Source organism: Lepidothrix coronata, unplaced genomic scaffold, assembly GCF_001604755.1.
Source record: "Lepidothrix coronata isolate B3197 unplaced genomic scaffold, Lepidothrix_coronata-1.0 Scaffold110, whole genome shotgun sequence".
Classification (NCBI taxonomy): Eukaryota; Metazoa; Chordata; class Aves; order Passeriformes; family Pipridae; genus Lepidothrix; species Lepidothrix coronata.
In genome coordinates this window covers 2134592-2150882 of record NW_016690290.1, presented here as the reverse complement: position 1 = coordinate 2150882, position 16291 = coordinate 2134592, and the positions used below count along the sequence as shown (strand labels likewise).

At 50.2% G+C, this 16291-nt stretch overlaps 1 protein-coding gene across 4 annotated transcripts in view; it reads right to left on the bottom strand.

The window, feature by feature from the left end:
• Window positions 1-16291, bottom strand: part of PLEKHG4 (pleckstrin homology and RhoGEF domain containing G4) — an 83347-nt gene that overhangs the window by 11912 nt on the left and 55144 nt on the right. For all 4 annotated transcript variants that reach the window (XM_017824182.1, XM_017824183.1, XM_017824185.1 and 1 more), the window contains exons 12-13: window positions 14640-14762; window positions 13932-14123 (exon numbers count right to left, since the gene is read on the bottom strand). In XM_017824182.1, the coding sequence (XP_017679671.1) occupies window positions 13932-14123; window positions 14640-14762 (315 nt within the window). The remainder of the gene's footprint in view (window positions 1-13931; window positions 14124-14639; window positions 14763-16291) is intronic.

The window sequence follows — 16291 nt, the reverse complement described above, 5'->3', positions numbered from 1 at the left end:
CGGTGTGACTCTGCTCAGTATGAAACCTGGAGCTCTCCCTCCCCCTTTGCCCAGCCACTCTTACCACTGCCATGCGGGACAAGGTCAAGGGGGCACCAGTAAGCTGCAGGGAATGGGACTGCTGCTCCCCACCCTATTTCCCTGGAGCTGACAGCACAGAAGCCTGGAGCTGCACCAGAGCTGGGGGCTGTGGATCACCCCAAGTGCTCTGACCCATCCTTGCAGCAAGGAGGAATCTGAGACTGTGTAGCTTGAGCATTTCCTATGCCTGCTGGCACCCACGTGGTCAGCTGTGCCCTGCCTACCTGCCTGGCTCTGCTTGCCACTGCACTACATGCTTGTGCTGGTTAGTTGAATACTGAGCTCAGCAGTTTATTTCTAATATTCCAGGAATGCTGGAAGCAGCTTCGTGGGGCTTAACTCCAGCAGTGGTGCATAAAACAGTGCCTTGCTGAAACAGCTCTGCTGCATCAGTCAACCAAGAGGAGTGTGACAAAACATGGTCCAGTGGGACAGACAGAAGGGAAGAGTGAGTGCCTTAACCATGGCAGGAGAGGGGCTAATGAAGCATCGAGCACCAAGTCCTGTCTGTCATCGATCAAAAACAGAAGACAAGCAAACATCTGACAGGCTCATTAGCCATCTCTCCATAAAGCAGGGATGATGACAGGGTTTAATGATAGAGTAAGATGTGACCAGTTGCCACAGGCCTGGTCAGGGAACTTTACTATTCATCAGTGAACACACAGAGTTATTTGTTAAGATCAGATGCACAAGGCAAGGAAAACACCCAGGATAGGGCTGCCTGACATCTTCCATCAACTGCCCACACTAGGGCACTTGACCTGTCAAGGCCTTGTGTACCTGCAGAAAAACAACACATGTTTTAGTGCCAGGAACAAAGTGACCAGCTTTTACATTTTCCGCTTCCTGAGCAGTCTTACTGTGACAATCTTTACTCAAAGAGCTAAAGCACTCTGAGTGTCTCACTCAAGACACCAAGAAAATCCACCCAAGCTTTATGCAAGCAGACAATGCATCCCTATCAGGCGCATGGTTGTCAAACAGAGCAGGAACCAGGCTCACTCTGTTGGAGACAGAGGGAGGCAGGGCAGAAGGTATTTCATTCACATGCTGCCCAGTCCCTGGATAAGGATGGCTATGAGAGCCTCCTCGTAGTTGCTGTTTGTACAAGAGCTAAATGCCAGCACAGCCTGTAGCCTGCAGACCGAGCAGAGTCACTCCAGGGACAGATTCCACTGGAGTTCCCAGAGCCATCCACATTGCTCTTTTGAGCTGCAGCTGCACGGCGTGCGTGCAGCCAGACCCATTACTCACACGGAGCTCCTTCAGAAACACCAGCAGCTGCTCAGGGAAAAAGCTTCTCAGCCCCACACAGTCACAGCACAGAGACATTGGAAAGAGCAGCAACCCCCTCTCCTGCCATCGCCCTGCCTTGCAAAGCAACAGAACCCTGACCCGCCTCTCTCTTGATCCATGCACAGTGAAGCTGAAATCTTCCCAACCATGTCTGGAACCGGGCAGGAAGGAACCTGTACCTTGGCTTTTGATCTTTATAGGAAAGTCGTTACTGAAACTCTCAATTAAAGGATTAAAGACAAACGTGCTTCCTGCATACGCAGGGCTGACCCATCCTGCAACAGGCTGGTCCTGCCAGGTTGCCCAGGAGAGGCAGGGGCTCTTGGGGACGTGCCCTGCTGTAAGGAAGAGGCAGGGACTTCACTGGAGCATGGTGCAACCCTCAAGCCCATCACCCTGTGCTGGTCCCTGATCATTTCACCATGGACAAGGCTTGCAGCACATCAAGGACAGAAGCTCCTGGAGTCTGTTGGATTTGGCATCACTGCAGTGCCATCTGCAAATATCGGCCAAGAGAAGCCGCTCAGCCCTGGCTCAGGGCACGTTGCCAGCAGTGCACAGAAAGCCTTCCAGGGGTCCTGGATCCTCACCTGAGCCACCACTCAGATATTACGTCTTCCCAACTCCAACTTATTACAAACCCACCAGATTCCTTTCCTACTCATGGTTCAGTGATCTCTAAGACACCTTCTGGGTAGTCAAAACAGGGGACAGACACTGTGCATCTCAGACATGCCAGAAGGGGCAATTTCAGGAGGGTGACTAACTCTGCTGTGAGAAAGTTTCTTTCTGAATCTGAAGTGACTGCACAGGGGAGCTGAGACAGGGGTGATGAAAAGTCAAGACTGATCCTGATGGGAGCAATAATCCTGCTGGGGGTATGATGACTGAAGCACAGCAACAAGGCAGACCAAGTCCCTCTCCCTTCTCAGCAATGTCCTGGGACTGCAAGCCCCCCATCTCCCTTGCTTTCTACAACTCAGAGCAGAGAAAGCAGCACAACAGCAGAGACCACTGCCAAGGATAGCAAAAAAGAAACCAACACAATCCAACGAGCCCAGATCCAGCCTGTGTGCAGCTCCTGCAGGCAGGCTGTGCTCCACTCTGCTGTTGGTCACTGAGACACAACTGGTCACTGGTCTTTGTGGCAAGAAACAACCACACAGCTCCCCATTTAATCACACCTCCTCTCACCACCACTCTGTTCACTCTCAGTGCTCTTAACTTCAGCTGTGAGCTTGAAGAGCAAAATGAGGTTGGTTTGCAGCAAAGGAGGCAAAACTGTTTCAGCCAAAAGAGGTCAAAGCATCCCAGGTCCTGTTTTGAACTAAACCAAGCACTTCCCAGCTTTAGGTTGCTTTGAGAAGTGACTCCTGCTCACAACACTGATGTGTCCCCTGCCACAGGCTGCTGCACACACACAGTTATCAGGGACCTGTGGTGGAGATTGCCTTGTATGCTAACAGTTCAGAAAGCCCACAGTTAAAAAAGCCATTTTACATCAAAATATACTGAAAGCAAAATTACCCAGGCTAAAACTTTACTATTGTAAGAACTGTCAGCTGGCAAACAGTGACAAGACTGTTTCTCTGCTAACTCAGAGACCAAGTAGCTACAGCAGAAAGTGGTTGGCTCACCAGTCATTTGGATTGCTTTGGCCTTTCCTCAGGCTCCCACCCACTGATACTAACAGCACCCCTAAAGAAAGAAGCAGGGAAAGAGCAAGACTTCAGGATCTCCAGATGTCCCCTTGGCAAGTCTATTAATTGGTTAAAAACAGACCTCATTGTACCTTCCCATCTGTCCAGAGGGGGTCCATACCCTGGCTGTGCCCAGATCTGTGCTGTACATTTTCAGGCCCTACAGCCAGACTTGAGGCAAGGACACTGCTTCAGTGCATCATCTCAGCTATTCAGAAGCACATACTGCAAACCTAAATACCAGATTGGGGATCCCTGGTAACCAGAGACAAGGCAGAGGGGGAAGGGGTCACGCTTCACATGAGAACTACTGAAGTGTGCAGAGAACACCCCGACTGGGCACAGGCCAGATTCCCTTTCTTTCACAGTGCAAAACACAGGGAGAGAAAACATCCCAACTGATCCCAAATTCAAGCAAAATGAAAAGCAAGCTGCTACCCGACGCACAGGAGCTATGGAGAAAACAGCCATCCCTCCTAGACATTGTGATGCTTTTTCCACATCTCACTTCTAGCAAGGTCTGTGGCTCCAGGAGCAGGCAGAAACGTTGGACACACAAGAAACCATGTAATTGCAGAGGACAAGCACTTCAGCAAAGCCACCAAGTTAGAAGTAACCCCCTCTCTATGCAGAGATTCGCTGTTGCTCTCTTCCCCACCCTGTAGTACTCGACTTTTCCAAACTGCATTTGAAGCCCTGCCTGGGATTCATTAGCAGCAGAAACCAAACTAATCAGAACTGTGTCCTGATGTAGCTGGTAGGGATGTAACTGTAGGGATGTAGCTGGTAAAAGCTCAGCTTTAAAGATGAAAGGAAGTATGCTCTTGAAATGAAAAGCTAAACCATTTCTGAGTTGCTGTGTAGCTCACAGGGCCTCCCCTCCTCTCTTCAAGGGAGGACAGACTACTGAAATCATCAGTTTGCCTAAACTTAGCTGCTAAGGGAAACAACCTTTAAATCCTGTATTTGCATTTCTGCCAGTTACCAAGTGCCAGCTGTTGTACAAACACCACGGGAGGGCAGAGGATGAGAGACCAGCACAAAGTACAAACTCCTTGGATTTAAGGATAAGAAAGGAGAAAAAGCAGTAACCACAGCTGGGCAGGAGAGAAGAACAAGGGGTCAGGGAATCAGCACCTGTCAGGGTTAGTCTGAGCACGCCACAGCCCAAGCACCATCAAAGGCTGCTCATTAGAGCAACTTGCTTGGACATCCATTTGCAGCAGCACTCAGGACGAACATGAACAGAGCTTAAAAATCCCTTCATTTGCCCTCTGGGCAGTCAGGCATGACAAGTCCAGGAGAGCCTAATTACAGGAGAGGATAATTGGATAAAGTAGGATTGCACATGATTTCTGCTCTGTTGACGACAGCACGAGGACCCGAAGGGCAGACGTGGCTCGTTGTGCCGGTGCCGTGCAGGACGCGCTCGCCCCTCTTTAACTGCTGCCACTGCCAGGTGACACCGAGGGCTGCCCCTCAGGAACAGGGTGACTCACCTGCTGAATCACAAGCGACAGTAACCCCTCCTTCAGTGCAACTCAGAGCTTCCACAGGGCACCCTGTGCCAGCTTCACTACATCTCTGTGCACAGACGCACATGTACACACATATGACACACGTGTGCATATTTATAAGTGTGTGTATGTATAAAATGACTCCCTGGGTAGCTGGGCAGCAAGTGCCAGATTTGTCCTCCTCAGAGCTTCCCTGGCTACGCAGCTGCAGAAAATCTCCCAACAGCCAACAATGTGCAGCTTTCCCTCAGTGCTCCCTTTCTGCTCCTTGGGTAGATTCTGTACTGATTCTTCTCCCCCTGTTTTTCTGTCTCACCATAGGGATTTTCTCAACATTTAAAAGCTTCCAAGTCCAGAAGACCAGGGGCCAAGTTTGCTCCCAGTAAAATTAGAAACTTTAATGTTTGCCTTTGCTTCAAACCAGCCTTTTCACATTTGAGGTATTGCCCATTTTTTCAGCAGCTTTGTGCACCCATAGCAAAGCTTTTCTGACAAGGAAATTCTGCTCACAACCCCTTCTCGCAGAACAAGGGCAGATGCTGTCTCACTGCCTCGGTATTATCCTCTCTCCTTTCTGGTGTTTCATCATTTATAAACCCAACTGCATGCTGAAATCTGCTTTGGCAGACTGCTGTCCTCCTCTTCAGCTGCCCCCAACAACTCAAATCTGGTGCCTGGTCCTTCACTTGGCTACGCCAGTCACTGCAGAGTCATGAAACCAAGTGAAGACTGACTTGAAAGAAGCTGCATGTGTTGAGCTGAGCAAGCAGAAGGTCTGAAGGAGTGAGTGTGTGTGTTTGTGGATGTACAACTGCTGCCTAGGGGAGGAAAAGGACAGCACATTTTCAGGCTTCTTTTAGTGAAGGGGATAACTCCCCTCCTTTGGAGAGGGCCAAGAGCCTCATGTTTACCAGCCAGATCAAGTCACAGTGAGATGTGTGAGTCACCCAAGCTGGCAACTCGCATAACAGCAACAAATTACCCCGTTAAGAGACTAATGTCACCTCCAGAGGTTTTTTGCATGCTTTGCTTTTGCATCTGTCCCGACAGTCGCATCACCACGCCGCACAAACACCCCTCTGTAATAGCACCCCGCAGGTCAGCGAGGACAGACTGGACTGTGGGGGGTGTCTCCCCTCTGCCCCTCACTGGCTCCCTTTTAATGAGGTTCTCTGTGCTCAGCTGGGGATTGCAAAATCTCCAGAATGTCCTTGGGCCTGGATAGGGAAGTGCGGATGCTTTCTCTGTAGCCTTCAATTCACATCCTTTCCCTTGTGACAAGCTGAGCCAAACTCTGCTTAACTACTCCACGATGCATTGGGATCTCTCTGCACTGCACTGTAGGTGCCTTGGGGGATGTGGAGCTGAAACTGAACCCAGACACCCAGCACATCTGCTGGGCCCCCCCTTCTCCAGAGGAGCTGACAAGACTGGAAACTGCTCCCCAGTTTAGGAGCACACCAAGGTGAACTCGGAGGTGAAAAGCCCCGCAGAGCTGCCGGAGGAGCCAGGTCAGAGGGAGGAGCCAGGTCAGAGGCAGCGGGTGCCTGGGAGAACCCTGTCCATATGTCCAGGGCTTTGATATGCAGATGGAGCCATTGTGAGCTTCAGTCCCATCTGTACACTGAGGGGAGCTTCATGTCCAGATTGCCTGAACAGATCTATTTAACTCCCGTGACTAAAGGGAATTGCAGTCTCCAGGAGGATCCCAGCATCCAAACGGATGCCAGCACACAAACATTCAGAAAATCTGTCACCCTGTGCCACTTCTATCCCATGATCAGAGGGGAAAAAAGCACCAAACCCAACATTCTGCACACATGCACAAGGCTGGGCCCAGCTGAGGGAAGATCTCTGCTGGCATCAGATCTCACACCTCAAGCACTACACCCTCCCCTCACAGTTTAGCTGCAACTCAAGCAGGGAAATTCTTAAACCTGCTGGGAGGAAATGCTGTTTCCCTGCCATGACTGACTGACTGGCTCCCAGTGTTGTGATCCTGCAGGAGATCTGAACCCACCTGACAGGAGTGCCAGACTTTCAGAAAACTGTCAGCTTACGCTCATGGCAGCCAAAGACACTGAGGAATTTTTACACAAAGGTGTTCAGGCAGTCAAGGCTAAGGTGGTTTCACCATGTCAAGCACTGCCCCCTGCATACATCCAGTGGCAGAACACGCTGGCACTCCTGGGACTGGGGAAGGCACATGAGGAGCAAGCATCCTACATCCCAAAAGATGCTCCACACCGGCTGGCTCCCTCAGACTGCTTCCTGCTGTGACCTCCACCAAAGAGGAGGATTCAGCCAGCACAGAAGGAGGGAAAAGGACCCCAGACAGACAGAGCAAGGCTTTGTCCCCCTGCACAGGCCACAGACAGACCACACAGACCTCATATGGCACTAAGGAGAGTCTGAGGTGCTCGGACGGGCGCTCAAAAGCTTCTCAATCCAAGAACTTCTCAATTTCAAATTGTGCTTGGATTTAGCATGTGAAAAAAACCTAATTAATTCACTGCTGCTGCCCTGTAACACTGAGAGACAAAGGAGTCTCACACCTGTGTTGTGCAACCAGAAAGTAGCACTGAGTGCTGGTGCCAACTACTATTTAGCTTTTACCTCCTGCCACAGAGCTTGCCAGAGCTACGGGCACTGCTGTGCTGCCCATTTGGCAACACAGTTATTGGAGAAACACAGGAGAAAATAGCCTGGGCACCAGTAGAGCTAGCAGTGAATTACTAGAGAATTTGTAAGACAGAACAGTTTCCAAATCACTAATTTTGCAAGACAGAAAAATACAGGGGAGCTGTAGCAGATCAGATGTAAATGCTCAGGACTTTTTGTTTGTGCAAGAGGGTTATCTCTAACTCCAAGGCAGAGCACAGACTTTCTAATACATGAATATACTCTGATAGGAAAGTAAACACGAGAAGTTTATTAACCTTGCAAGAAGATTTCTCCAGCAAATACATGGCAGGAAGGAGAAGGGAGAGATTTCACGCATTAACCTTGCATGAACTCTGCCAGAGGATCCATTTTCCACCCCCAGGGCTCATTCCCCCAACTGCTTCGGGCTGTGCATGAAAAAGGACACCTCTGAAACAGGAGAGCAAATCAGACTAGATGTCTGTCTAGGGGCACGACTTTACAGGCATAACTGAGGAAGGAGAGAGAGAGGACAGAAGGAGATGAGACAGCTGCTGTCAGACAATGCTGAAGCCAGACAACAGTGGCTTCCCCTAAAACAGTTTTACAGCATCAGGAAGGCACCGTAAATATTCCTCTCTTGGATCTCCCTTTATCATCCTAAGAACTTGTACCAGTAACCAGACGAAAACTGTTATTTGGGAATGTTGTGCAGCCCTTCCCCAAAAAAGCAAAGCCCATCTCTACACAGAGGTAGAGAGAGAATAGCACATGTTAAGCCTCTTCCAGAGACTTCATTATAAACCACAGCAAAGCCTCATTTGCTCTGAGGTGCTGGGGGGCAAAGCCATGTTCTGACCTGTGCAGGACTGCTGGTGAGGGACCAGCACTGTGGCACAGCAACCTGTGTCTCTGTTTACAACAAGTATGCTACAGTAAAGACATGTCAAATGCCTCTTTTTCCACTTTAGTGCTAAGTTCTACTCTGCACTTCCCCAAGCACATCCCCAGAGCAGGGAATCCTAGCACCCTTTCAGTAAAATTACCTCTCAAACTGTGCCAAATAGCTTGCTATAGAAAAATCACACTTTTAGTTTGCAGCCACCAGGATCTTTTCTGGCTTCCCAAGGACCAGCATTCACAACCCAAAGCTAAGCAAAAAGAAACATAAAGGATTTATCATCTGGAGAGGACTTGATTTGGTTTTATCCTCAAAATTATCATCTGTGACGTTATATCTGGTACACCATTGGAAGTGAAACAGCAGAAAACAAGGTAATCAGCAGGTCTCTGTTCTGAAACTTCTGGGGAGGAGTGAGAGGTAAGGACATCTGTGGAAGGCAGCTTATTTATCATGCTCTGGATTTCTACTGTCACAGCTCAGATCAGATCCAGCTCTGGTAGCTGGGAACGCTGTGCCAGCAGGTCTCAATCACTCAGGGGGCAGCAACCCAGCAAACCTTGGAGCAGTTCAGGAGAGCAACCCCCTCCTGTGCTGTCCACAACATCTGACAGAAGTCCGGGCGGGCTGAGAGGTACCACCTGCCCTGCACGTACAGCCTCCACAGCAACTTCCAGCTGCAGGTAAATTATGCCCACCAAAATGATCGTGCAAGAGCCTCTAATAAAGAGAAAGAGGGACAGGCACTGCTGTCCTACAGACAGCACAACCCTGGGTTTCAGAGGGACCGTGCAAAGATGCCCACAGCCCACAGGGCTCTGTCTGAGCGCACAAAAGCTGCACACAAAGCAATCTGATTCATGCTGGATGCATACAGACACGCACAGGCAACCCAGTGAAAAGCCTTCTCTACATTGTTTCCAAACAATCCCAATCCAGCTCACACGTCAGCCGGGGCACCAGACACTTGGTACTTACAAGGGGGTTTGCTGTGTCCGTCTGCTGCCGGAGCCAGGACGGGTGGATGCGACTCGGAGGGAAGGTGCATGGAGATGTGCAGAGAGGCTCTCCTGCAGCGGGGCGAGAGGGATGGGAAGAAGGGCCCCAGCCCCTCTTTGGGCCCCAGAGCAGCAACACTTGTTCACGAGATGGAGTGCAAAAAGGCTGGCATTCCTACAGCAGCAAGGACAATGGGGAGGGATGAGGAGGCACTGCCATAATCAAATGCAGGCCAGCTGGCCCTCCCCCAGGAAGGGCAGGCACCTCCTTCACTTGCCAAGGGCTTTGTTTTCTAAGCCACAAAGAACAAAGTGACTGAGGAGGAGAGCCAGAGAGGGAGGAGAGCAGAGGAGAACCCGCTGTGGGGGCAGAACCACACGTGAGCACAGGTAACCCACTCCCAGAGAGATGAAAACACAGAAGGGAGAGAGGTCGGGTAACACTCTGCCCACTCCAAGCAGAGCTCAGAAGCAGCAGCTCCCTTCGTGCAGCAGAGAAAAGCCAAAGATGACCAAGGAACAAGAATCAGCACAGGCTGATGGTCAGGGGTCCTTTGAGTGAAGAGATCCAAGGGTGTCAGACAGAGAACACCACTGAAGGAATGGCTTGTGGAACAGAACCCAAAGAAATCCCACCATGGGCCACCCTACCACTTCCGAACCAGCCTCACTCCACCAATCCTGAGCAGTGGGACTCTGAACAGCGTCATTCAGAAAGCAAATACAAATCAAGGGCTCAAGCTGCAAGAGGCTCCCAGGCTATGGCAGGGCAATGACCACACGTCCCCTGAGCACCAACGAAGCACCATCTTGCACAACATCCTGACAAGCAGGAAAAAGCCCCTGGAGCTGCCTCAGGCCCTCCTGTAATGATACAGGCAGTTCAGCTCTGGGCACCACATCACCACAGGGTATGCAGGTGCTGAGCCAGTGTGATGGGACGCTGCCCTTTCTGGTTGGGTCAGTGCTTTCTTCCAGAGTGAATTCTGCCAGCAAGGATCGTGCATCTTTGCTCCCAACCTTCTGCAGGACTCGTCATCCCAAGGCTGGCAGAGACCATGCTCTGTGCTCTGTGCTCTGGCTCACTGGACAGTTCAAGTAGGGTGCTGCAGTCCCAACAGGGCACACGGCTCTCACACGGGCCATTTCAAACCTGCAGTCCAGGTAACCTGCACTTTGTTTATGGTAAAGGCAAGACTGTGGGATATAGGAGTGATCTGAGAAATAATTTCACCCAAAGAAAGCTTGAGAAAGGAAAAATATGAAGATTAATGAGACATCAAGGAGAGGGAAACCTGCTGTGGCTGCTCCTGGTCTTGATGGTGTACCTATGGCAGTGTTACTGTGAAGCCAGGATAGACAGCAGGAGAGAAGGGTACTGGGGACTGTCCTTGCACGCACCCCAGAACAAAACAGATATCAGTGCTTTTGGTACATCATACACACCCTTGCTTGCTCAGCTTCCCAGTTCTCCCCCAAAGCACTGTGTGGTGCCAGATCCCAGTGCAGTCTTGGAATTGAGTAAACAAAGGACAGCAGCCAGACCAGGCTTGAAGCCACAGGAAGATGGCAGGTCCCCGAGTATGCCCACACCGAGTTTGTGGTACTGAAAAACAATCCTCCAGCCCACAGTCAGAGGTGGGGAAGGCAGCTTCCTTCTCCGCTCCTCCTGCCTCAGCCCAGCCATCATCCAGCCCCTGTCAGGCACCAAGGGCTCCTGCCGCAAAGGAAGCGAGGACAAATGGAAACATCCAGCTTGGCACCAGCCATGGCTCTGGGGAGGGAACCCTGCCAGCCCATGTGTAAGCTCCATGTGGTCTGGCCCAGCTCAGCCTGCCTCCTCGCAGGGAGCTCTGACAGGCCTTCAGGAACTGCCAAGCAGTGAAAAAACACAGTAGAGCGTCTTGACAGCCCATATGGGGTTGTGTTGTCCTGTTCCATGGTCTGTCCTGCAGCCACAGGCAGCGTCCTACAAAACGCTCACCCACCACACGCAGAAGGAGCAGCACAACAGAGCCTCCCATTCCCAGGAGGCAGGGAGGTACGTGAGGGATGAATGCCACAATCCCAGTGGTGGGAGCTCCACTCCCTTGGTGCATGCTGAGATGTTTGGAGAGCTGAGCTTGCCAGCTCATTACCATAGTGTACATTGCTTACGCATCCTCGGGCTTCTTCCCCAAATCCTGGGGTTTGGCACGCTGCAGGCTCCTTACAAGAAGGAAAATCGAGGACATTGGTTATTGTAGACTCCTGCTGTTGATATCCCCTCAGATATTAGGGAAGAGAGAAGGGAGCTAGGCACGCAATGACAAGATCGCTGCAGGAAGGTCAAAGCAGCTCAGCATCAGGAGAGAGTGAAATCAGTTTAGATAAAATCTGCTTACACCCCCCACCTCCCAGACCACGCCACTGACTTTCCTTTGGGAGATCAAAATCATACTGAAAGAACTTTCATACTGCGCAGCAATTCCTGCCCTGGTCCTACAGGCTGCAGGATGTATCCCCCTGCACTCCTGGTTTCGGTTGGCCACTGGCTCACAATACACACATGGTATATTTATACCACCAGTATTGTTTATAGTTCTACTGAAACCAGTGAGATCAAAATCCTCCTTTCTCCCTAAGCCAGGTGCTCTTCCTCCACACCAAAGCAGTGTGCAAACACACCATGCCACCACCATTCCATTTTCACTGGGGCAGTGCAGCATGAAAGGCACAACCAAGAGGGATGCTGCTGCTGCCAAGCACTGCATCCCACAGTTTTCATCCATCAAAAAGAAGCTGTCATGCTCTCAGAAAAGAAATAGGTCTCTGCTGGGGTCTGTGTAGCATTTGTGCCCTTAGGAATGGCCTAGGCTTTTTGAAAGGCTTTGAAGCTGTAGAGAAACACACTGCTGTTGAGGCAGGTCCAACTACCCTGGCAGCCCAAGAGCTACCACCCTGATGTACATACCATGCCTGAACAGTGCATGGAGCAGCCTGGAGAAGAGAAGGCTCCTGGGAGACCTTAGAGCACCTTCCAGCACCTGAAGGGGCTACGAGAGAGTTGGAGCGGAACTTCTGACAAAGGCACGGAGTGACAGGGGAAGGGGAATGACTTCAAACTGCCAGAGGGCAGGGTTAGGTTGGATATTAGGAAGAAATTCTTCCCTGTGAGGGTGCTGAGGCCCTGGCACAGGTTGCCCAGAGAAGCTGCCCCATCCCTGGAAGAGTTCAAGGCCAGGTTGGATGAGGCCCTGAGCAACCTGGTCTAGTGGGTGGCATCCCTGTCTATAGCAGGGGAGTTAGAACCAGATGATTCCTTTAAGGTCCTTCCAGCCCAAACCATTCTATGGTTCTATGATCATGTGCTACAGTCCACATATGTGCTCCAGAGACTTCCAGCTTTGGCTGGGTGGGTTCTTACAGGACTAATGTTTGGCTCGATCACAGAACTGCCAATATGCCAAGCAAAGCTTGTTGCTTTGTGTGTCTCAGCTTCTCAGAAGAAACAGGATAAACCCCACCCTTCTCGGGATCCTTCCCAAGATCTCCTGTGATGGCAAGGCATGTTCAGGGACCAGAGCAGCCCCTGAATGCCTGTTCACTGTGTTCAGTGAGGAAGCAGAGCACAGGTTCTTGCCATTCTCCTGTGGCACAGGAAGCATTTTTCTTTCCATTTGGGGGGGAAAAATTACACATTATCACAGAAAGATGGTCTCCCACCTGCACAGCAAACTGCAGAGATGAGCCAGAGCAGACCTGCAGAGCATCACCAAACAAACTCAATCCTCACATGCCCTGACAGCAATGTTCCAGGCTGTCTTCTCCACTTTCCTGCCTCACACAGGATGCTTCTCCATGTTTTCATGTTTAGCTGAATTTCCTCCCCCCTCCCCTGAGCACTTCTGGCTGCCAAGGCAGCTCAGAGACAGCAACTAAGTGGCACCTACATCTGGTACAGCTTAACTTTTAGAGTCTATTCTTTATGGAATTTGAGAACTTCAATACCCAATGTTTGTACAAGTGTGGAATAAATGAAGCACAGGCTCCCTGGCCTTCTGTGCTTGCCAAAGCTGTATTTTAAAATGCACTTAGAAAATCCTACTGCTTATTCATCTGCAAATTTAGAAATTAAAGAAGATCAAACCCAACTGCAGATCTGCTGAAGGTTTGCACTAAACCAAGCTGGTGAAGTCAGGCACTCAGTCACCACACGCATTCTCTCCTCCTGCTTCCCAGATGCCTGGGATGACCCAGTCCCCTTGTTCCCTCAGCCACACTTCCCAGCACCCCATTCTGGTACTCCAGCTCCTCAAGCAGGCCTCCACAGGGGAGGAGTTGGGCTGTATTCTCCCCTGAAGAGCAGGGTGCTAATCCTGGTGGGCCAACAGGCTGAATTTTCCAGTGTGTAAGGATACAGCATGAACAAAATGCAGGCAGCTCACCCTGGTATGGTGGCCAAGACTGGACGTGACCAACCAGTCTTTTGGCCCTTGTCATCCCTGCCATGATCCTTCTGTCCACTGGGGCCATGAAAGGGGTTTAAAAGCTCCAGCTCAGACAGCAGCAAACCTCTGTGTTTAACAGATGTGGACATTTTCTGAAATACACCCCCTCGCCTTCTTCCACACACTGACTTGAAAAAAATCACTGCTGACACATGAGCGTGAGGGAACTTTTGCAGGTTATAGATCCAGCTCCCTATTGGAGCAAACACTCCATTTCACACCCTTCATACAAAACCCAGCTCTGGACTGAGTCCAAGCAGGCTTTTTACACCCTCCTCTGTGCAGCAGATGCCTTGTCTTACCTTGTCAAAGAATTCGTACAGCCTGACCGTTTCACAGATTCGGTGCCTGGTTTCATCCAGCTCAGTGCAGAACTCCTCCAGCTGATCTCTGTAGGTCTGCAGTTTTACCCTGTAAGAATGCACATCCACAGAGGAAAAGTCTTCCCATCGATCCATCTTCTTTAATGCTTCCTGTCCCCTTTTGCAATATTCCTGAAAACGAAATTGGATTGCATGTGAGGACTGAGACCAGACATGGACAGCAGGTAGTCTTCAAGGTCATTAACAACTAGAGCTAATTAGATGGGGTTTTAAGGTTCAAATCACATGAGCAGGGGTGTCTTTATTTACAGTAGAATTCTGGAGCCCTGATCTCTTATGAGTTACACCAGTCACAGAGCAGCTTGTAAAGGCCTACACAGCAAGGGCCACGAGTCAATTAGGATCAAAAAAGGCTGTGTTACAAGCACATCAAAGGAGTAACCAAAAAATCCATCTTCCATCTCACTACTTATTTTCCCCAAGACTGGCAAATGCCATCTACTAAGGTGTTGAGCTGGTGGCTTTTCCTCCAAGAGGAGAGCAAGGATGCTGAGTAGTGTGAAGAAATGACACACACCTTGGTGATGAGCCCTCTTAGCATCGTGGGTTTGGCTGAGCACGTACAAGACACACATGTTACCAACTCAGACACTGGAGAATATATTTTTCCAATCAGACAACACTTACACTGGCAACAAGATCAAACTCCTTGAACTGCTTTTGCGCTTGAAGCAGCATCTCCAAAGAATCATCCAGGTTGACAGTTTCCTTTAGCCCTTTTCTGCCAACATTCTCAATCCAACTGCTGACCTAGGAGAAAAGGGATAAGCCCCATTATTAGTCACCCTGTGCTACTCACCAGTGTAGGCCTTTATGTGGAAAGAGCAAGGAACTGCTCTCATAACACTGGTCATCTCATTACTGGAAAGAATGTGTGTGTAGACTGCTCCCCCCATCCAAGCCTTTCAGTCTGAGCCTCCTGCTAGGAGTTTTTCCACTTCAGGTTACAGAGTAATTGCAAAGCTCTGCTGTTGCTCACTAGCCTCAGGCATAAACAGGGCAAGCAGCTGCTTGGGCTCTGTTTCGGGTGAGCCATGGTCTAATGTGAGCTCTGAACCTGCAGACTGGCCCGACATTCCTATTATTGTTACCCCCAACTGGGATCAAATCTCCCTGCTGCCAGATTTCCTACATCACTTCCTTTTTCTGACTGGCAGCACGTGAACTACGTCACTGTGGGGGTACTGATGGATTCTCCCCATCTCCAGTGTTCCACAGTTCTCTGGGGCTCTCAGATACTGGTTTTTTGAAGGCAGCTCTCCACAAATCCCAGCAGCAACTGCAGGTTCCTCAATGGAGGGTGGCCTCTGCTGCACTTATCAGCCTATATCCTCAAACAGGGGTAGAGGACTGACTAACAAGACCCTCCTAAAAGGAAAGCAGTCCCAGGAGGCCAGGCAGGATAACACAGCATCTCCATCATCAGTGGGTTTTAAAAACAGGCTGGTAAACTTGTCTGCAATGCTCCAGGCATAGCTGCACCTCGGGGAAGGGACAGACTAAGTGTTTCCTAACGCCCACTAAGTGTTTCCTAACGCCCAAGCATCCTGTTCTCCTGTATCATCTAAATCCATACCCCAACTCAACTGCACAGTCCAGGACAAACTCCTAGTCTTGTACCCACAGAACAAGCCCACTGGGATGGGTTCTCAGCACTGCAGAGAGACACACTGCTGCTGCCTAGAGCTCCTAGGCAGGCTTAAAAGTGGGAGCAGCTGCTGCCATCATTAGTGATCTGCAAGAAACGTAAGCTGGGAACAGTCAGTGTTACTCAACTGAATAAAAAAAAGAAGTTCAACTTAAAGCAGGGACAGGTTGCAGAGCCTGCCTTTGTGCCTTTTTTACATTTCTGCCTGGTATTTAGGAACCTATATGTCTCTAAGAGAGTCTCTACCAGGTTCTTGCATCACACTTCTTGTCCTGAGCACACACTGCATGGCGCCCGAGTGTCTACCTCCAAATGGGAAGTCATTAAAACTCCTGGATCCACCTCAGCCTGTGAAAACAACAGGTAGGCTACAGGCTCCTTTGCAAATCCAGTTCCCTCCAGAGGAGAGGAGCCCAGAATCCCAGAAGAGCAATGGTGAAATGGATCCTAATACTGATTTTTAAGGACACATGAACCTTCTCAATGTTGATGAGCTGCAGCACAGGAAATGGTGTGACTCCATAATCTCATGGTTGATTTCAGGCTTAAGGATGTGCGACACTGAAAGGCTGATTAACTCTTGTAGGACACTCAGACCTGGGCTACTCTGACTTTTTAAGGTTCTCCACCT